The sequence below is a fragment of the Temnothorax nylanderi genome, unplaced genomic scaffold (assembly GCF_030848795.1).
Source record: "Temnothorax nylanderi isolate EJ_2023f unplaced genomic scaffold, tnyl_v1.0 TNYL_tig0032_pilon, whole genome shotgun sequence".
NCBI classification, from domain to species: domain Eukaryota; kingdom Metazoa; phylum Arthropoda; class Insecta; order Hymenoptera; family Formicidae; genus Temnothorax; species Temnothorax nylanderi.
Genome location: NW_027249094.1, coordinates 1,288,468 through 1,312,486, shown reverse-complemented (window position 1 = coordinate 1,312,486; position 24,019 = coordinate 1,288,468). Strand labels below are relative to the sequence as shown.

The 24,019-nt window shown below is 38.8% G+C and overlaps 1 protein-coding gene across 1 annotated transcript in view; it reads left to right on the top strand.

The window, feature by feature from the left end:
• Window positions 1-24,019, top strand: part of LOC139770771 (lachesin-like) — a 56,504-nt gene that overhangs the window by 13,543 nt on the left and 18,942 nt on the right. Inside the window, exons 3-6 of the mRNA XM_071702953.1 lie at window positions 4,404-4,532; window positions 9,666-9,950; window positions 10,441-10,503; window positions 17,243-17,398. Of these exons, the coding sequence (XP_071559054.1) occupies window positions 4,404-4,532; window positions 9,666-9,950; window positions 10,441-10,503; window positions 17,243-17,398 (633 nt within the window). The remainder of the gene's footprint in view (window positions 1-4,403; window positions 4,533-9,665; window positions 9,951-10,440; window positions 10,504-17,242; window positions 17,399-24,019) is intronic.

The window sequence follows — 24,019 nt, the reverse complement described above, 5'->3', positions numbered from 1 at the left end:
TCGTCGTTTCCCGCGCGACCGCTTCCGGTATTTCGCGCTGCACCGGCCAAGAGAAACGTTAGTTGGCCGCGGTCGATGGTTGAGCGTCAAGGGGCGAACTGTGGAATGGAAAGATGTTGAATAAAGATAAATCGCGATGAATGGACATGTTAAGGCTGACTTATGAGCCGATTACCGAAGAGAATGCAAATGTGGATAAATGCAACTTGCAAGTGTAATCTCGTTGCATTGAAAATAAAATTACATTTCTACATGTGTAAATGTGATATCGATGTTTGGAACAGGTATATTAAGCTATCTAAACCAAATTATCAGAACATAAAAAATTTTATATGGAATTAATTTCCTAATTATTTGCTATTTTTTATGTTCTGATAATTTGGCTTCGATAGCTTAATATACCTGTTTGGAACATATATAGGTACATTAATTAGAATAAATTAGAATAATTAACTTTTCATAATTTTTTCGTCAATCGGGATCTTTAATAGTAGCAAATATTACAAATAGAGTGAAAATATATAGAAATAAAATAAAATATTCTTCTCTTTAGTAGCAACACATACATATATCTGTATACATGTTAAAATCGCCTACAGAAATTGCGATAATTATAGAACTAATCTAGTACACCATGAATATTTATGTCCTTAATATTCTGATGTTGTATCATGAGAGATTCTAAAATACCTATACGTAGAGAAGTGAGGAACAAAAAGTACGTATGGAGCGGTCTTAGAGATGCATATTTATCTCACTTTAACAATTTTTGCCGGTTTCTTCTCTTATCTATTAGTTTTGTAACAAAGTACATTTAGATGGATGATTTATCATACTTTCAACTTTATCATCATGGGCTGCATGAATGTCCATTATATTTTATGTATGTACAATCAGCCGTGCATTCGAATATTCAAAGCATTCTTTTGCTGTCCGGGCGTCCACTTTTATCATGTATTATTAATTCCTTTGACAGTTTTGTCATACACATTGGCGTATATTATTCCACAAAGCTCGACAATTTCGACAGATTTCAGTTTTCGTCGAACGTTGCGCGCTGCAAAAAATATTTTTCAGATATCCTCCTATAATTAAAATCGGCAAGAGTCCATGTATTTATATATCTCTCGCCACTCCGTCTCTGGTAGGCGAGCTTTTATACGGCCGAGTGAAAGTTTCATTGCGAATCGTCCTTAAAAATAACTATCAGTGTTTGCTCAATCCGATGTATCGATTTGCATTCGGGCTTTGAGCTACCCGCTATCTAAATATTCCCGGACTCGTCGAAGAACGGCGGAATACATTAATATCGGATGAGTTGATGGCAAAATGAACTTGTATCGAAAGGACCGGTGTGCCACCACGATCAAAAACTCATTGCAAATATTTTATCCGACATATTGCATCCGAGGGATCTAAAAGAGGCTTGCTTGAGGCGTATCAATCGATTAATGTTTTATTCTGGACTCTGCATTTGGTGAACTACAGAATCGTCATCGGCATTTGATGACTTATTCCCTCGCCTCCCTTCTCATTTTTTTTGCGCTTTCAGAATTTATTATTATTGTTCTTCGTCTCAGATTTTTACCTTGAGCGCTGCAACTGTTTAATTGTATCAATAAATAAGTGTAAAATATATGTTACTCGGGTTTTTTTTACGTGTGCGGTATATCGTATATATTTTATATTCGGAAATTTTTTCGCATATAATTGTTTTTCCCGAATTTGCAGAATAATTCGAGGGTAATCTTCAACAATGAACGTATCCAATTATTGAACATGATTAAAATGCGTTGGTGCATAGGTGTAAAAGCAAAATTATTTCGATTGATTAAATCCATTGATTAAATGCATTGATTAAAATCCAGAACACAAAAAAAAATTATTCCGTGAAAAATTCCTCGGCTGAATTGGAGCTAAACGCTACGTTGAGAGAAACAAAATCAAATTTATGAATTTTTCCTAAATTAAATCGTACGAATATTATTATTTCTATCTAGCAGTTTTATCTCCTCGTATCCGATTAAATGTCGAAATCCTGGCGTGCATCTCGACAGCAGCGGGGTCAGGCGTCGTATTAATTGAAGCGATTAAACGAAAGCGAAGTGCGCAATGGGGATTCACCGGTTACGGTCGCCGTGATAGCCGCGAGAAAATCGAGCTCGCGCTCGCTCTCGACGAAGAAATATGTTTTTACATCCTCCGTCAATATTTTTTTACGCTTTTACGCGCGCGCGGATATCCGACCATTTGACGGCGATCGTTCCCCTCACGGCGCAACAACGGCGGTTTATCGGACGAGTGTTATCACGTCACTTGGTATCCACGAGACTCCACGCCGCCGCCGCCGCCCCGCCGCGCCCCGCCGTGCCGCGCCGTTTTCCAAGCGTGGATTTCGAGCGTTCTCTCAATTATTTGCGTCGATCGATCGGTTGTGCCTTGCCTTGCCAATCGACGTTGCACGCTGCGTCCGACCTACAGTGAATGCAGCACGAGGCAAGGTAGAGCTGGCAGGGCATGTGTCTCGTGAAAGAAACATCGCCGCCCGCTCTAATGGTCGGGGGTCGGTTAATCGCGACTAGGAGACAAGCAAAGCCGAAGTAAACCGGGGTAAAGATTTATGAACGCCACCCCTCCGAAGAAGGTGTATCGCTACCGCCGATTCAGGTGATTCGAATCCATTCTTATGGCTCACGTTCGTTTCATTAATTGTCACGAAGATGCGCTAAGCATGTACGATTGACGTTGATTGCTTTTGCGATAATCCGAAGCTCGCGATTAAGTATAGGCATTCATAGAGGAAAGATACTTTTAGCATGATTATATCAATGATATGATTCGAAATGTCATATGGATCGTAGAAAGTTTAATTATCGTTGCTAATTTTCGAGAAGAGTGAAACCGTATTGGGTTTGAGTTTTATCTATAGGACGTATCACGTTATACAAAGAAGTAAATATCATGTCTAAACAAGCAGAAGGAATTCTTCTTCTTTCTATCGGATTCCTGTCGGAGAGGAATTTCTTCCTTAGTCTATCGAATTTCGTTCTCTCATCAATTGGATTATCGGCCAGTAATTTATTACCAAAGGCAATCCCCCTTGGATACCATCACACATACGGACTACGTGTATTTTATTACGTAATATGGTTAGAGATTCGAATGAGAAACTTATATCATAAATCATTTCAGAGTTTACCTATTAGCACGTATGTTGACAGAATATCATTACTAATCTCGGATTTACCGATTGCGTCAATTTAACAAATTTTTGTCGCGCGAAGATGAAATATGATCATTATTATAATTTTTATTTACAAGCTGCAAAACTCGCTCGTTTTGTTCTGAGGATTTTTTAAAATTATTATTATTATAAAAACGTATCGCATATTAAAAATTTTACATAAAAAATTTTTGTTTGTGGCACTTCTAGCGCAGTAATATCGAAGTAAATTGCTTTTATTAGCATTTCTCGAGATGCAAACGATTCATTTTCTGTCCTATAACGGTAATAGCTTCATACCGTCTATTTCTTGTCACGGAGTGCCGATCGTTTTGCTTCTTCTCTTCTCTGTCCTCTATTAACTCCTCTACCAGTTGTTTCCCCCGTAATAAAGAGCCAGCGGAAGTTTCCTCGTAAATCGTCGTTTGATGTAACATAGACACGAAGCCAATACATACATCTTCACCGATAATGACATCGAAAATCCTGATCACGCGAGTCGGGTCCTAATACTTGTGTAGCCGTGAGCTATTTGCGACAGTCATATGGCGATTTTGCACGAACTCGGTCTAACGAAAAAAGAATTTAATGGAAGAAAAATCCTAACGCAACCGAATAAGTTTGACGAAAATGAGCGAGACTCCTAGTATTAACTTAATCTCCGCATTTCTTCGGTTTCGTGACTCTCATATAATTTTACTACAATCTTACTTGTAAAATATAAATCTCGCTGCAAACTTTAATAATAGACTAACATAAGTATATTCGAAGGCATAAATCACGCGGCAAAAACGTATTCTGATTTCTCGTAACTTTATTGCTTTCTTACCTTATAGCGTTAAATCCCTTACTGGAGCAATCATCTACATTACGTAATCGTAATACGTGAGTTTTTAGCAGTTACATCGTTAACTTAAACATTGATACTCGATTTGTCGCGAGGTATTTCATCTTTGCGTGTTAAATTTCAACTCTAAACGTTAAGAGCTGTCCGTGCATCGCGCAAAGCTGTGAGTTGCTAAATTTCAAACCAAACTATTTGCATAACTGTCTTCCTCGTTTCGCTCACGAGATAACAAGGATGAAACGTTGCTTACGCGAAGAGCATATACCTACCCGTTTCCGTAAACTATATTTGCGCCCTCGACCAAGCTGAATCAATTCTCGCTTCTGGTTTCAGTGACCCTGTATGATGGTGAGCAATTAAACTTGACGAGGATTACACGCAGCGAAATGGGCGCTTATCTCTGCATCGCGACCAATGGTGTGCCGCCAACGGTCAGCAAGAGGATCACCGTGGATGTCGAATGTGAGTTTGTTGCAAGCATACCGCACATTATTACTGCGTTTGTACGTAACAAATATGAGATATCTATATACATATTCATGATGAATGGCATGCAGTCAGCGATCGAGGGGTACGATATGCGATGCGATAATTATAATTTTACAACGTTACATGCTAGATGTTCGCAATAAACGCTTAACGACGTGGATATTTAATTCAAGGGTTTAGTCAAATTGCGCGTGAGGTCTTGCAATAATATTGTTTGCCAATTGAAACTAAAATTTGATGACGCAACTATTAGAGTGGCGTCAGTGTGTTGCTGACAAATAGTAATACAATTTACGTTAAGATTATATGCAACAATACAAAATTAAAAAGATATTACGCGATGGCGATATCGTAAAATGTAGAACACGGTATGTTGCAAGTACGTGTTGCAGGAACTTAATTACTGTAATAAATTATGTTAATTGGATGCGGCAAACTGCTGCGATTGTGAACTCCAAATGTTCATGAAGTATCCTAATTTTCCAGCTTGTTCACGTGTAAAATATCGCAAATACCAGCGCGAGCGTGGCGCGAGCTTTCTCAAGGCGGCGACGCGAAAATTAGGGGTTCTCTGCCGAGGGGTGGCTGGAACGTATCCAGCAACGATTTATCGAATAAATTTTACACGCTTTGTTATGTGCGATCTCCGATCCGACGGCGCGCGGCGCGGCGCGGCGCGGCGGGTCGGTCGTGTATTGTTTAAATTTCATTTCACGAATTGCACAACATGAGCACACGTGCGCGTGCACACGTTGCTGTGCAGCGGCGCACGTGCTACGCGCCAAATACGTGCAGTACCAGACAACAGGAGGCACGGGAGGGTAGGATCCGCGGGGAATCGCGGGGAGCGTCGGAGAGGGGAAAACGCCGTCGGGAAAGCCCGGGGGAAATACTGGAAGCCGCGCGCAAGCCGTCCCGTCGGCCCTGGTCATTTTTCCCTTTTATGCGTTTCATTCGTTCGTGTCACTTCGTATGCCTGCATCCACGTGCTGCTGCACGTCGGTGTGCGTGCGCGCGGGCGGGCCTGCATCGTTGTTGAGGGAAGAAGGAACGGTACGTTATACGTACGGCGTGCAGAGGCCGGGCGGTATCTCTTGAATATTTAGGAGGCGGGGGACATATTTTATTTAGACGAGCGGGATAAAACATCGGTTTTCCGCGCGCGGATGCGGCGCGTTCCGGGTCATAGCGGAACGCTTCAGAGATCGTCTCCGTGCACTCTGAATAGCGCGCGTCCCCCTCGCGATGCGCGGCACACGTATAATGTACGCGTGTAGGGATTTGCGGGGCACCGCCTTATAAAAAGTTGAACGTACGTAATGACACGAGCGAGTCGTGGGAAAATTCTCCAACGCGATTGTCTGATTGACGGCATAATTCTTTCGCTTTCTCCTTTGTGTACCCCCGGACACGATCGATGGCGCACCAACGTTACGGTTTTTTGTCGCCACCTTAGTCAGCGTTATACATAGTATGCATATACCCGCAATAATGATAGTGATCTATGATGGTATATTAATTTTTTAACTGCCACACACGGCACACGCTAGGTGACATATAGTTTTGCATTGCATTAGTTGTATCGGTACTGCTGCTTTGGCTTAAACTTTTTTCTTTCTTTGAAAAACATCTTATAACTTACGCACGCGCGACTCATTTTTTTATTTACAATTATTATGCGTGTTTGCAATTTATAACTATAAACAAATCTGCGTGTATTTTGTACAATTAAATGAGGCAATAATAATTTATGTGAAAAATGCGACACGAATATTTATGATTTTACTTCAAGTTGTAAAGCAGGGAGTGTTGTATGCTTATTACTTATTCTCATGACAGTGTTCTTTTACATTTTCCTATTTCTGTTCTTGTTCGTTTAGTTATATTAAACAATTCATGATTTTATTCTTCTTACAGAATTACAATTAAAATTGAATATTAAAAGATTATTGCAGATGCAACGAATTACGTATCTCAATTTTGTATTTATCTCTTTTAATGTGAGAAGAATGCATAGACTTTGAGAAACAGATAGTTTGTGTAGGAAAAAGAGGCAGAAAATGGAAAGAATGCTCCATCAATGTAAGACGTCAAGGTTCTCTTCCGGAATTGGAAGTCCAACAACTATTTGCTGCAACACTCCGTTGTACTTCGATGGAGACATTGCGTAAATTCCAACCAATCGAACAATAAATACTACTTACCCAGTCTTCTATGTTGGCCCATTATGAAATAAAATAAATAGCGGCGTAATGAACGAGAGATAACAAACTGAATTTATACGTTGAGTATATTTATGCTTTAACATATATAATACGAATTATTATACTGCAGTTCATTAGTCCGATTACACAATCAATGCAGAAATGAAATCCGCGTGAGACAATAAAATAATTCCCACTCGAACTCATTTCGCGAATTGCTCTCCTATCTGTAATCGTTTATTTAGCTCGGGGTTATCCCGTGTTATGGAATAACCCGAGCTAAATAAACGATGTGTTAAAAGATTTATTCCAAGTTCTCGTTGAAGAGTTGAAGCTGAATCCGACCGCGTTCCAGGCCTGTATATTTATTTTGGCGACAAAGACATCGTGTTGACACACAACGATCTTTCTGAACTCTCGCTGACAATCGGACGGTTGTGTAGTACACGGCTCGTATGTCGCGTTTTCAGCATGCCCGTATACCTTGTAACGTGGGCAAAATTGTGCCGCTGCATAAAGCATAGCGAGCGAGGGGGTGGAGGAAAACGCGACGCGGATACGGGGACATAATTCGGTTGGCATGCACGCCGCCGCCGCGCCGGGCGCCGGAGCTTCCGTGTGCCATCTCTGCAAGTAGTAACCTACTTCATCAGGCATGTTGATGAGACATGCACGATTTAGCGAGTTGATTTTTTTACTTCCTACGTTTTCACTCTGCCTACGTTGCTGCCTGGGTATACACGCGACAATTCACGCGGCTGTTCCCGCTGGTGCGCGAGCGTGATAAGCGAGCCGGGACCATCTCCCGCTGCTGCAATGAGAACATGATATCCTTTCTTTTTCAATTGGCCGTGTAATTATGAGTACGATGCTGCTGAGTCACGACGGGATTTCGCGATAAGAGCGTGTAATTGACGGCGCGCTATTTACATCGATTATTAAAGTTGCATGCATCCGAAGTACAGAGGACGGCTATAATAAATGGCCACGGACTGTAAGCTATATGTACAATTTTACGCTCGTCAATAAGGTTCGAGAGAAATATTTAATATTATAATTTAATTTTCGAAAATACTTTGATCATCGTAATAAATTATGAGCAATAAGGCTCGATTGAAAATGCATAGAAATGACATTAATTTTTAAACAAGTTTCGACAAAGATATTTCAGAATGTCTACAATAAAAAAAATATATATGTTTGGCTATTGAATTTTAAAGCTTATTATATGTCACGTTATGGCATAAAATACAATCGCATAGTCTTTTCTTTCTCTCAAACCGGATTTTAGAATTTTTCTCTCAATTTTAATGCTGAGTTAGTTTGTACATAAAAATGTTATTGTATATTAGATTTAATCTTTAATAAAAGTACAGACGCGTGTTTATGTTCTTCGCGCAAAACCTGAAATATACAATGCCTTTCTTCATCTAATCTAATTGATAATGACAAAAAACGCCGGTCAGGATGACGAGGGATGATATGCACGATGAACGATGCACATTCGTAGAGTCATGATCACCTGACCATGCCTGTACATCAGCGTAGTTCGCGGCGTTGCATTCCGGCTTACCACAAATCCACAAATTGCCACCATTGACTTTAATTAATGCACACTTCTACGTATTTCCTACCATCGATTACGTTTATATCTGCCGTATTCAGACAACTGTGTGTTGTGCTTCTATATATCTCTGCCCAGCGTTGTCCACAGATGGAAAGTGTGGCGAGCTAGGAAGGCTTAATTGAGAAAATCTCGTTTCATTAGGCATTTATTAAATTTATTATCTACATTATCTCATTTATTATCTCGTGCATTGAACAGATAATATTGAACAGGCTTCGATCGATGACAATTTTTTTTTCTTTTCCATTAAAAGTCGCTGCAGCCGACCAAGGCGGACGAAGAAAGCATCGAAAAAACGCACGATATCATCGGATCAATCCGGAACACATTGAATATGATTCTCTTCGTTAGATATAACGAGCTCTCGGCACCTGGTGTCGTTTTACACCCGGCGCCCGTCTATGAACGCATTATTATTCCTTTATTGTATCATACAACTCGCTGGCGGAGTTTGCAACTTTAATTTAACCCGTTACCAAAGCGCACGCCTGCCACCAACGTCGGCGGCGTATACGAGCGCGCATCCGACGTTGGATTAATTCGAAACGAAGAAGGAGCCGTTTCTGGTTTAGTTGCTGAGTTAGAAAATTGTTCGTTCGGAATGGGGCGCGCGGGCGCGCCCCGCGCGGACGAGGAATACGAAGGGTGTAAAGACGGAACCGTTGCGACATCGCGCAGCGACGTCGTCTCGTGCGGCCTTAACTCTTCATTGCGTAACCTTAACGCCGGCGTTAGACTTGTAACCATAATAGACTTTGTTCCCAACTCGTTTCCCGACCGTGGCGCATTTTGCGGAACGCCATCCCGGAAAATACAAACTTGATCCGTCGCGTCGTGTCTGGCATTACGGGAAAACTCAATGTTACGTCGCAGCGCGGTCTTTAATTTTATCGCGTAGCGATTCTACATAATGAATAATTAAGCGTTTACCATATGTAAACGCTTTAATACGCGATTTCTATTAAAATATATTTTGTGTACATATGTAGCATATAAAATCGCAAAATTTCTTATATTACGTTCGTCGAAAGAACTTGCGTCTTGTTATAAAGTTACGTGTTACTCGCATATAGTTTATTACTTCTGTTTCTACAAATAATAGTTCATATTTTCTCCACGATTAAAATCGATTAAGATCCTATTTTAACGAGCAATCTTTTTTGTATACATTTTAACACGCTCACTGAACTGTAATATAGAAAATCGATTTGAAATTATGTAACGATAAATAAAACTAAGAGACAGGGTGTAATAAATCTCTCTTTAACGTTCCAGTTTCTCCAATGATCTTCGTGCCGAATCAGCTTGTCGGTGCGCCAACTGGCACCAACGTAACGATCGACTGTCACACAGAAGCTTATCCCCGTGCCATGAGCTACTGGTTTCTGGGAGACGAGATGATTCTCTCCAACGAGAAGTACACCACGAATATCATGGAGAACAGCTACCGCGCGCACATGAGACTCACCATCAGAAACCTGACAGCGAGTGACTTCGGTAGCTACCGGTGCATTAGCAAAAACTCGCTGGGCGAGACGGAGGGATCCATCAGATTATACCGTAAGCTGACGTGCACTTTCTAGCCCCCGTTCGTGCCCGGACAAACAATTTTTTTTCTGACCGCTATCGTTATGCATCTACCCGCCGCGCCGCGCCGCGGTGTGTTTGCTATACGGGATATTATAGCGCGGCGCGGACGTGGTTTCGCGACGTGAATAATTTAAAAGTGAAACGACTCCCATAAATCGCGAATTCTCGAGCCTTTGTTTAATTTCGCCCGAGTCGAAGATTTATTTAAAGCCGAGCGGATGTTAGCAGTAAATCGGCACGGGTTAAATCGCCGAGAGAGGAAATGTCTCGCGCCATCCTCGCCGTTATATCCCTCCCCGCGCCCCCCCCCCCCTCCACCCGTGCAATTCCCGCCGCTCGAATCGGAGATAAGATGACCCCGGTTAAAATATGAATAAGGCGGCGGAGTTCGAGTTAAATTTATTGGCCGATATTTAAGAAGTTATACGACGTCATTAAAGACGAACGATTTTTATTTCAGCTATTCCGAAGCCATCGGCGGCACCGAAGGCGACGGAGATCAAGAGCAGCGCCAACAATGAAGGTGAGAATCTTATTGAATATCATGCATTTCGACGACTCGAAAATCGATATTGCGGGCGGACGATCTTCTAACAATTTCCACGCGAAGGCAAACTCATTATCTACATTTTATTCCCAAATCGTAGAATCTCAAAGTGCTTTCTCACTTTCTTCACTATATTGAATCGCGAACGGAAAAGCGGTGCCGTAGGGGTGCGTCTCACTCAAAGAAAGAAAATAATGTTAAATTAGGGGGACAAAGTGCGAAAAGGACAATCTAAATTAAGGCAATATATCACGCGTCTTTCGGCACGGGTAAACAATAATTTGTATCTTTGAGCCTCGACGTCGATAACATTTAAACAGTGTCGAGAGAATTTCAAAGTGTTCGCGACATTTTCTAAATTTTCTAAAGAATTATTTAACCGAGCACGAACAAATAAGGGACTTTAGTCAAGTAATAGGGAATGTTTTTCGAGGGGAATTGCTCGGGTGTTTCGCATCGCCCGAATAAAATACAATGTTTGCGGAGTTAGTCTTTATATTAGGCTCCCAGAGTCCGCGCATTGGCGCGTCCATGTATTATTAAAGCGGGGCGAATAACTTGGGCAGATGCCTAGGTCAGGTCCCTGTGGTTCTGGCTGCCTCGGTGTTCTCCGAGCCCTCCCCCTCCTCAGCTTCGCGAAACCAATCTCAATATACTGCATTATTAACGCCATACAAGGCTCGGCCACGACGGTATTACCGCCATTAAGCTTCGCAATTTTACCGTACCGGCGGCACCGCCGGCCGCTAGGTGGATTATCATTATTTCGAAGCGCCTAGGGGGAGAAACTGACCGTTCTAATGAATAACTGTTATTCGCGAATTTTCGCGCAGGAAGCGCGGAAGTGTTGCTTCGCTCCCGATATTGATGTCGCCACGGTTGAATTTTCTCGCGACCCGACGATCGTAAAAGCTGGAAGATCGTAACCGAGATTTACGAGCGTCGGAGGCGTAAGTCCGACGCGCGATTTCTTTGCGAACCGAGGCGAACCGGCGCGATCGTACGTGCAAATAATGGTAATCGAAAACGTTCTTTCGATGGAGATGTCTCACCGCGCGAGTAGAAGGCGTCGTCGTAACTCCGACGTTTCCCATTTTCCTCCCCCGGCTAATGCAATTTACCGTATTAACGACTCAGCCGTAGATGCATATACTTCACGAGCGAGACGAGACAACGCCTTCATCATAATGTATGGCCTCGACTACTGATTAAATATTACGAGAAACTTTGGTGAAATCGGCAAGGGACGCGTCGCGTTTGTCTCTCTCTCTCTATCCCTATCTCTCTGCCCCCCCCCCTCTCTCTCTCTCTCTCTCTCGTGTCTCCGAATCAATCTTAATACTACCGGGTTATTAATGACCTAGTCGAGGTATGCAATAACTCACGAACACGACGTTAAATGCCTAGCAGTTTCCAATGGGACTGCCGTTCGTCTTATCTGCCCAGATAAGATTACGCCATTTACGGAACGATCTGCGATTCGAAATGCAGGATGCACGCGACGACATATCAAAAGTCATCCGAGATGGGAGAAGGCGATGAGGAGGATATTCGATCCAGCGAAAAAGTAATTTTGCCTGAAAGACGAAGTACAAGGGAGGAGTGAAAATATTAAAGGAATCTCAATGAATTCTTTACGAAAAGTGTAAAACATGTATAATCGTTTATCACATTTTCCAGTAAATCAAACGGCGTACACAACTAATTTGATATTATGAAAAATGATGTTGATCTATGTCAAGATTTTCATTACGTTCGCGCGCGTGGCATAAATCAAGATTTACCCTTCTAGTTTGTTCAAATCAGAGAATGCAGATTTTAATTTTATATTGCGTTATTACATCGGTGGCTTAACCAGTGACCTAATTAAGCGCATTTAAAATTCAATTACTGACGTCGCTGCGAGATACTAGGTGGGATGCACACAGCACAGACTGAGATTGCATTGTTGGCGGTGGCACGATCTAGATACTTACTAGATAGGAGTGCCGTTCTCAAAAAAGAGGAGATCGCGAAATTATACTAGGAATCTAATTTCCCAAAAAGCATTTGAACGGTCTGTTAGGTGCACAATTTTCATTTGCGATCCGAATCGCAGTCTCCAATGGGAAACATTTTTGCTAACGAGTATCATCATTTTTAACATATTCCTTTTTCTGATTACATTAAACAATTAAATAATAATATTTGTATATTTATATATGTATCGAGATCACGGCGTATCGAGATCATTTGTTATAATTTTCAATTTTATTATTTTTTTAACATAATTTAAATATATGCGCGAAATACTAAATTTGTGTTTTTAAGAAACCGAATTAAAATATCGCGGCAATTTAATAAAAAGAAATATTACTGAAAATTTTTGTCAAATTTAATGCTGAGCGTTGTAATCTACATCTTCTCTTTGTATACTGGAAATAAGTAAAAAGAAAAGTTTTTTTTTTAATTTTCGTTAAAACCTTGACTTTAATGTAAATTAATAATGATACGTCTGCATCATGATGAAGTAACCTTGTTTGAATGTCAAATGTTACTAAATTACCTTATCTCTTGCTCTCAGGTTAATTGAGTCTTGTGACAAAAAACATTGGCGTTAGTTCATCGAGAATACATACGACGTTCAATAATTCCTACATGTCAGTTGCGTTACAAGACATCTATTGATTCCGTCGATCGTAATTAATTAAAGGAGGCCAAAATTATTTCTGGAATTAGACTGTACGCTACGTCGCATCTGATATGCAATATCTGATATGAGAAGACCATCGTGCGAAAAATACGATCAATTATTACATGGACTAAAAATGTTAGCCTAGCATATCCAGAAATAATTAATAACAAGGAGAAGAAATTCTACTTTTAGATTATTGCAGCACAAAGTGTATTAAATAAGACGGTGCAAAACAAATGTGAATATTATTTCTATATGTAAATGTTATATATAAATATGCACCTATATCGCATGAGAATTTAATGGCACAGACATAAGATGTAAAATTATATCTAATACGTATCATATAAATTTTTCACGTTCGTTCTCTTTAATGATAAAACACTTGAAATAGTGATTATCATTAAACAGAAAAAACGTGATAAATTCATAATTAATGAATATATCTTATGATTAAATACGATTTAAAGTATGACTTATGAAATTATCTCACATTCTTGAACGTTTCAATTAATAATTAATATACTTATAATACTTAGAACATTTTATATTTTGATAAAATATTTTTTGTCAAGTTTAAACATAAATCTTTATAAAATCTGTCTTATATATGGATATCTTATTTAGGTGTATATTTAATTGAAAAGAATGAAATTATTTACAGATTCTGTCTCTAATTCTTTTCTTTCGCTTTTATATTGATCGAAAAGTCATGAAAAACTTATTCGTTTATCTGGTTTATCAGATTCGATTCGTTCATTAAGACTACAGATCAAATTCTGTTGAGCGATGTTACGAAGTGAAAGTCTTAATTAAAGCTAGCCTTGTTACAAACTTCTTGTTATTCTAGTATAAATCTTTAAGCTCAAAATAGGTAGAATATAAAGAAAAAGAATATCTATCTAAGAGTTGTAAAGCAACTGCCAAGTAATTACGTTTTAAACTACATTTCGTAAAGGATTCTCTATTGAAAAGAATGTGATTCTTTTAAAAGTACTTCGAGAGTGATGTCATTTCTCGAAAAGGTATAGAAAAATGTGCAACTGGGACTTTGATAAATCGAGGATCAAAATTATTAATAATACCATTTTACTTTTCTCAACTGCGTTGTCGCGAATCTGTTTCCCCGCCTTCCTCTGCCTATTTTCTCTTTTCTCGCCTGTTTTCTATCCTCGCGAAACAAATTCTTCTTGACGCTCGCCGCGGCACTTTGGAGGAGATGCCGCGAGAGACTCTTAAATTTTCAACGAGTTATTTCGAAACTTACTAAGCAAGCCCGCGACGCACGAAAGGATAACAAAAGGAGGCTAGGCCGTATGAAATACGAGCCCCGTTGTGATTTTGCCGGTAGAAAAGAGAATGTTAACGAGTGTACCTATTTGCCGTGGCAGTACCTAGGCGTAAATATAAAGATGCGTCCACGTGTTTTTCGCGGCAGGTGACCCAGAAGCTGCCATATTGTTACGGGGTCGCGGAGAAGCTGCGAGAGGCGAAGTTTGTCCGGGGCGTATTTAAACTTTTATTCGAAAACTTTTTAGTGCCCAAGTTAGAGGCTGGGTGGGTTAAAGGGTCGCTTATTTGCAAACCAGAAAGACTGTGGGGTTTAACGAACAAAGAAGGAGAGAACTGTCGGAAAAGGCGGAGAGAGAGAGAGAGAGAGAGAGAGAGAGAGAGAGAGAGAGAGAGAGAGAGAGAGAGAGAGAGAGAGAGAGAGATAGGAATGCACATGGAGAGGGTACATTATCAGTCTAACCGCCGAGCAGTAGAACGCAGAACTCAGTCGAGTGAAAGCGATTTAAGAGAGGCAGATGCAGAGCTCAAGAGAATTAATTAAAAGAAATCGAGGGAATTAATTGCGAAACGAAAAATGTACATAAATTCACGCGAAAAATATTATTAGGCACAAAGATCTTGTATATTGCCACATTTTCTATTTACTTGATTGTTATCATAACGGGATCATGACTCGGTTAATAATTAATTAAGAAACGTTCGTACGCGCCGTATGTTTAAATATTTTTCTTAGTATATCTATTAAATTTTCTTAGCTACATTCTAAAATTTTTTGTATCACTACGTAGCCAAAACTGCCACAGTCTCGAGTGTAAGACAAATACCGAAGGTATTTAATTATTATTTCCTCTTTAATTTTGCTACTTAAAATTTTTATTCGACAGTTTATATTATTATTTCAGAAAAAAAATATATAATTGATATTTCTGTAACAATTTCAAATAAAACCTAAAGATAAAACGAGCGGTTTTTCGAACAGTTGGAGTCGCATCGGTATAATTCATATACTTCGAATTACTTCGCGACATAGTTTTCGAGATCGCATCGACGAACGACACACGCGGGACCGCGAATGATAATAGTTTGAATAATCTTCACGATTATGAGGAACGAAATAAGCGTCAAAGCATCTAGCTACCTAAGTCGCAGAGAACGGGTCTCCGTGCAGTAGAAGTATACAGGCCCCGTGGCGAATATCAAGTTGAATTACACTCCGGGTTGATACGCATTGTACAGGATTATCGTGTAAGTAAAGTTTCAATCTACCACTAGCGAAGGATGCGACTCTCCCGGGATGCACTTTCATATTTACAAAGATAAGGCGCTGGCGCGCCGAGTATAATCTTATATTGCTGACAATATAATCGAATTAGACATGGCAGACGCATTGTCTTATGGGAAGAAGTCTTTGTTAAACATTATGCGATCCTGCTGCCGAGGAACTTATTTAGCAGACTAATTATAACCGAAATGAATTAACAAGCCTTGTCTTAATTTATAATGGTCGCTTTGTAATTATTAGATAATTATTATGTCTGTTAATCAAATAATTATTACTTCTAACAATATTATGTTGATATTTAAAACTGTAATTAAACAATATCAATGTTATATTGTTATATGTCATTAGATTGTAATTTTTCCGACGGATTTCACTTTACTCCATGAAGTAGACGAAGCAATCGTTCTTTCTTTATTTTCTTAAAAGTCACTTAAGAAATAGCAACTTATCGAGATAATTATAATTGTCAACATTAAAAATAAAAAAAGTTGATCTACTTAAAAAATATTATAAATTATTCTTCAAAATCATAAGAATTGCGTATATTCAGATCAAATAAAATTAGTGGTTAAATGGTAACCGATTAAAATTCAAAGTAGACGCTTTGTAGAGTATTGCAGGCACTTTTCACGACTTCTTTTTTTTTTGCCGCGAGATTCTCTCGTGAAAAGGCATTTTGTTCAATGGAACGTCCGTCGGCATCGAACGCAACAAGTTGAACTTGGCTCGATTTCAAAGAAGCTCGTAGAATTCATCAAACCTACGCCCACCACATGCTCGCGCGCGTATGTTTTCTGTCACATCTATCTAAATTAAATTTCGCTTGTTCGGAATGACGGAGCAGCTTGGACGTAGCTGCTATATAGTAAAAATAAAGACAACTACAAATACAGAAAAGTTCTCTTATTCCTTTATCCTATTATAAATATGTAGTAGAAAGAAGAAATATTTAATTAGAATTTTGTAGTTAAATATTAATATAATTGTTAGATTAATAGTTCAGTTTCAATTTATATACTTATTTTCAAAGTTTTTATATTTATTATTTAACATCACGTATATATAAGAGTATATATATATTTTAATAACACAATATATTTAAGAATAAATATATTATATGAATAGATACAGAATAGAATGATTTTTATAAGCTTATAAGCCGCTCTAAAGTTTGAAGCTGATCCATGTGTCCCTATGTGTTCACTATGTAATACCTAATATGTCCACGCGTTTCCGTATCTGTTGAATTTTTATCATCTCGCGTAATTTTGCTGCTGCGGCCTTGTATGGTGTAGAATAGTGCGCATAATATTTCACATACGCGATAAAATCAAGCGCCGAAACGTGGAGCACGGGGGAAAAAAGAGAAAGAGAGGAGACGTACTGGATTATTGGCGGGTGTAAAAAAAAGGAAGCAAACAGGAGAGTGCCTGGGTTAGATGAGAAAGGTCCTAATCTATTTTCAGGACGACCGAGCACGCCACCGCCAGCAAAAAGGCTGACCACCGTGTGGCCCTCGTCGTACAACCCCTACTATCCGAAAAGGACAGAGAGACCACCTCAGCAGAGTGAGGAGAGGGTCGAGAGGCCCGAGCAGAAGCTACGTGGTGGCGAAAGTACAGGTGAGGCTTGCATTCTCTCACCAGGCCCTCCCTTGCTTTCCCGTTTTTTCTCTGATTATCTCGCGGCTGCCCCCTTTTAAGCGCCTCTTTCTTTCGCGTCCTAGCATCATTCGACCTCGTCCAATTCCTGCTTTCGCGGCACCAAATCTTGGGTCTTTCGGAAATAAGACGTAAGCGATATTCATGCGCTATTCTGCACCATGCACCCGGATACGCAGGCCGCGCCGCGCGCCGTCGCGAAAATCACAAGCCGCCCACGTGTATTCCAAGATAAATCACCCCGTTAGAACGGCGCACAGAAATTTATCAATGTCGGAAATAACGAGAATGATTGTAATATTAATGCATTATAAACACAAGAGAAATTTGTAGCTGCGACAGAAATGTATCTGTCTCTCTCGTACATCTTGTAAGAAGAGGGAGATATATATCTTTGCCCTTTTTTTTAGGATACAGAGAGTTACTTCATATGTGCATGTCCGCCATATTCGTAGGGCTGAAAAAGAGATATATCTCTGTCCGACAGTATTGACTGCACTTTATGTATGTTCCAGATATACAGAAAAATATTTTAAAAGCAAATTTATCAAACTGGATCTGAAAGCAATTGTGGCATAAATTTTTAGCATAAATTACAATAATATTTGTTACGGAAAATAAAACGATTTATGTGTTTAGGGAATTGAAGTTTCATAGATAAAATATAAAAATGGACCTGCGATATTCTCCGGGTAATGCGCGCATAGCTCATATAAAAATCTATAATTTTCTAATCTAAGGGATTCAAGATCTGTGAAGTAATTACTGCAGTATATCTTGATCTCCTTCTCGTGGCATCGTGATAAGATGCAGCCCTGACAAAGCCCGAAATACAGGAATAGGCGCACCGATTGTTAACGAGATAACGAGCTTTAGCGAAATGGCCTGAAAAGCCATTTCGTTCCGCCGCCATTAAATTTAGGGCGGAAGCGTAGCGTGCCGGGACGAAACCCTTAATAAGATGTTTACTCCTTAATGACTAACGTAGGCCATCATCATGATTATGCTAGCAGTAAATAAAGCGGCACAATTCGCTTCGTATAATTTGCTTTTTTGCCCCATTTTATTCTCCTTCATTTCAGAGATGATTCTTATCATTAAACAAAATTATTTATAAGGAAATCTCATATATAAGATCACATTGCGCAAATAATGCAGAATTATGACAATTTGATTTTTATGAGTACAGCTTTGAAGATGCAGAGTACTTTCGTAAACAACTCTTTTTTTTTTCATTTCCTATGTCTTGCATAATTCGAGTAAATTGGAAACTTCGTAGACCGAGTCAAATTTGCATTTCCATCACAAAATTGCAGTGGATTGTTTGCGTTAGATTCGATAAGATTAATTGCGCTTTCAAAAAAATCGCGTCAAGTTAATTTCGCGAATGCGAAAAAAAAATGATTTCGCGCAATACGGTATTCGGCGGCGCAGTACACGTCGTCACGTGCGCAGATATATTAAGCCAAGTAACGAACGTCAATTTTCATTGAAACATTTGTTACTTTGTTATTGCGATACGGACGGCCACGCATGCACCATTTATAACAAAATTTGTAGGGTGTTATTATATGGCAAATGCGTGTCAACTGTGAAGCATTGCATGTGTGTCTGCCGTTTGTTTTCATTCATTAGAGGTTGTTAGCGGTGTAATATTTTACTGAATCAAGACAAGGCTAAATCACAAAAATCTCAACGTAAGCGCCATATTTTTTCAAAGATTATCAAAACCATCAAGATTACTGCAGTAATCCGCATGACTACTATTTTTCATTTTTAACATATACTTTCGTTATATTATAGAAATAAATATTAATAGATTCAATAAAGCGGAATAATTGTTTTTATTCTTCTATATAGAGAACTTGGAAGTTTTATTAATTTGATTATATAATCACTATGAAAATGCTACTATAAAGTTATAGAATTAATGCAAAATTTATGGTTATTTTAAAATTATATTGCTTTGTATGAAAATGCTGGAAAATGCATGAATATAAATAGTGAAATTATGAATATTTCAATCTTACAGGAAAACTCGTGCTTTACATAAAAGTTACAAGACACATTCATTCGAACGTGTGATTAGCTAATATACAGTCGGGAAATATATACGTTCTATTTCGAAACTATTCAAACTTCAACATAAAATAATAAACTGTAGAGGTGTTCGAAAACGTTAAATGTAAGGCAAACAATCGATGTTATTGAAAACTGAGTTATTCGAGACTTAGAATTCATACAATTTTGGAGATCACATTGCATGTTATTGAAAACCAATTCTATATTTGTATAAAATTGGACATTTGGTTCCAAGGGATTATTTAAAAAAAAAATTTAAAAAGTAAAGTTGTTACAATTTTTTACCGTGCTATTTGAGACTCCGTGCAATTCAGGTATTGTGTTATTCGAAGGTTATCCGTATATGTATAGAAAACTTCCAGTCAAGGTGCACTCGTCGATGCGCGTGATGCATTCGAAAGAGAAATGCCGGCGATAAAAACGCCACGCTGCTGTGGTTTCACGCTGAAGCGACGAAGTTCAACTTATTCATGCGCCGCTTTTGTACAACGTATTAAAGATGCAACAATGACCTGTATTCCTTACACGATAACGCCGCACCCTCGTAGCCGGAGGCCCCCGCCGTATTTCACTGCGTTTTTCTACGGCTCGCCGTTGTTGCTCTAGCGTTTCCTCGTGAATATTTAATCTAATAAAATAGTGAAATAAGTCCGCACGCCAGAAACATCGCGGAACACGTGTGCCAGTTTTCTTACGACTGGCTGCAGCTGCAACCGCGGCATGCCGTAGTGTACGTAGCTGTACGTAGGTGTATTATTCCGTATTGGTGTTTTACGTGAAAATCTGTATTCCGCTGACTGATTCTCGCGAACTCGTCTTGCGAATCGTATATTAATAATGTAATTCGGACGGGTCAGTTTTTAATACTAATTCGCGGCGCTCAATTAATTAATATCTGATTTTACTTGTATAGGAATTAATGTGAATTTATATGCATTACAGTAAAACGCTTTCAGAGAGATAATGATACATAATAACGCTATATTTAGTATTTCGAAGTTCAGGGTAAAGGTACCGTAATAATTAAATTCTACTGAAAATTTTATCCGTATTTATCAATTACATAAAGTCACGTGAAACATGCATACATATATATAAATGCACGTAATTTTAAATTAATTTAATATAATAATAAATAAATTTTAAATAAATTTTATATCACATATAATAAATAATTTTTTAAATAAATTTTATATGACATTAAAATTTTGTATATTGATTCTTTATATTATTATATTTTTATTTAGAGTTATACATTTTTTATATTGGCTTAATCGAACTTTGCACATGAAATGTTTCGATTTAGTGACTCTTTGTTTAAACCAAAACGATCTTCTCGTACATATACAGCAATGCTCAAGCATTCTAATAATCAATTACCATCATGTTGTCGACCGTCAACACGTATCACGAACAAAACAATTGCGTTTGCGACAAGGAGAGACATGTAAATACACAAGGTATGGAATGCGGAATTCTGATTCCGGCCTGAATAAATGACAATATCAGACGGTTCGTGGTGATTAGCAAAGCGTCTACTCGCAATATCGACGTCGTCTAATTACGTCGTGGTATTGCACATTTACAGGGTGTGCCGAGATTATCTGTACTTTCTCTTACCGAATCATCCTGGATTTAGATCATTCTGCATTTAGCAAAGATTAGATATTGGGCAATATCTCGATTATCTCTGTAACTTATATTAAGTTCCCGAGTTTAGATTCAATGTTGCTTATTTAACACTAAATAAAATAACGTTTTTGCTGTCGTATTTGCTATATCTAAATCGAGTTCGGAAAATTCTTTAAATCTCTTAATAATTTGTGAACCAGAAAATATGACGACGTATATTTTAAGGTATACAGAACTTTAAAATGGGGGAAATTAGGCCTAAGTGGTGGAAAATGCGGCAAAACTCGGGGCACCCTGTGTACAACACGCTCGCACAAGGATACGTATTCGTGCTATCTGCTGTTCTGAAATATGCATGGGCATCCCTTAGTACGTTTAGGAGGAAATTACGTAGGAACAACACGCGCGGTCTCTATAGCATCCTGTTAATATTAAGCATGCCTTCCCCGCATTATCCTCAGGTACTAGATACTACCGGGCGTAGCCACCTGCTAGTAGTCGTGCTTTTAGCTTAGCGCGCCCCAACACACGAAGATACGCATGAGTGCGTCAGCCAGAAACGATCTATATACTAGGAAAAAATAAAACTTCAATTATTCTGTTCAGTTATCAAGGAATCTCGCAGAATCATTTTTATCTATTTAGAAACATTTTCCTTAACAAGTTAAAATTTTATATTTCATTAAATTATCGTTAATTAAACGAGTTTTGATGATAAGTATGGTCGGAGTTTTTTTTATCTGCAGTGTCCATGGAAACATTATATTCTTCCCGGTGAGACGACTTTTAACATAATATTTAATATCTTTTCAATTGGTTATGTAGCTCGGTAATGTAAAATTACAGTTGTCCAAGGCTTTAAATTAAGATCATTAGCATTTCAGAAAAATTAACAACACGTGTCGGGTATGAAGGTCCGTAAACGTGTTATTAAAACGATAATGAATTCCGAGAAATTTCTACAATTGCGAGCTGGGTGTGTCTCGTGGTATTTAGTTCTCGGTAATTTCATCCGTTAACTCACCTGGTTGTTATGACTGCTGCAAATGATTTTAACTATACTTATACTTCAAATTTTATACAATTGACCGTGCACCGAATGAAATGCTATTTCAATGATTATCTTAATATTATGTAGAAGAAAGAAATATCTAATTCGCTTCTTCCTCATACTGATGTATTCTACATTTTGTGTGGAAAAAAAGAAAGATCTATAATCTAATACTTGTTTATAGGATAATGATTTAATAATTGTTGTCATTAACTTTGCCTCGGGCAAGAAACCTCGAATTTTGCTTGACTAATTAACCATAAATTTTTAATTAGTAAAATAGCGAAACAGACAGAAAGTCCTAAAGAGATTGATCGCATGGCATCGACCGTGCCTTAATCCAGAATCCCCGCGTACACGCAAAGCATCCTTTAAGGAAGACTTTAATTAAGTAGTTTCGTGCAGGAAGTCTCTAAATAACGTCGTGCAGATTGGACGATTTAGCAACGTCAAGTCTCTGGCTGCATAAAACGGGACTAAATGTGCAATGCGTGTCATGAGCTTTTATTCTGCGAAACAGGGTCGCGTAGAAACTGAACGAAAAGGAGGACAAAAGCTCTTCTCCAAAGACAGATGGCTTGCATTAGAACCATTTTATTTAAATGGCTTTTGTTCAAACGACTCACGAGGCATGAGCGTGTGTTGCCGATGTAGGTACTATTCGCGCACGCCGGAGAAACGACCGCGAAAATATTATTCCTCCGGCGCGTATTCGCGTGAACGACAAACAAAATCGTTTCTTTGCGTTTGCATCCTGAAAATTTCCTCTCATTTTCCGCGAGACGGGAATTTTCGTACGCTTCCGTTGCACGTGGTTCCCCATACGCCAATAAATGACGATGATACGTTCAGGTGCAGGAGAACCAAATGAAATTTTAATTATACTTCTTGCCCGTTCTTAAAAGTTGTGCAATTTCGACGCGCTTTGTATATAACTTTGGTATTCCCGCATTTAGAAATAGCTCGCCGGACGCTACGAACGGTGTATGTTTTCGCGCATTCCTTGCAAATGCAGTTTCGTTCCAATTCCTACCTGTAGTTATCTCGATAACGCCGTTTGACGAGCAGTTTATGCCGTTAATGGCAGTCCCGCATTGTTCTCCCGATTTCGTGGAATTCTGAAACACCAGCCCTTTGCAGAAATAGCCTTTTAAAACGAGCTTCTACACGCGTTTATGTATATATTTACTGCAAAAGTACATTTTGATCGAGGAACATTTTGATAAAGTTCATAAAAATTATTACTTATTATTATATACATATATTGATAATCTCAATGATTTTATAACAAAGCTTGATACACATATTATTTGATCGTTTTAACAATAATGTGCTAAGTGTAAAAAAAAGCAGACACATGTAGACGTATGCTCATGCAATGTATTTCAAAGGTGCAATTATTATCATCGTATGAATATTCGTGTGATTGTTATAGTGTCATTCGATAAGCAATCAATATTACCCAGTTCAGTGCGAAATACATTGAAGCTCTGGATCGTTTCTACAACGTTTCGCGTTTTGCACTTGCATTTCACCAAATATTTCCCAATTGTCACTTTCTTTATCTTTCGCGTAATATTAAAGGTTTCCTGCGGATCGTCGCATCGGGTTGAAACGACGCGTATCCCGGTGTGCAAATTCGAGAAACGTAGGAATATCTCACGGCTATGTTTTTGCGAAATTTAATTATCCGTAACGCGTTGCCATTACTGTTTTGCAAATGCGTATTAACAGAACGCTACTTAATAACGCCCGTTAATCAGGCCGTTATATTACATAATAATAATCCGTTTTATTACGCAGCTTGCTGTGAAATT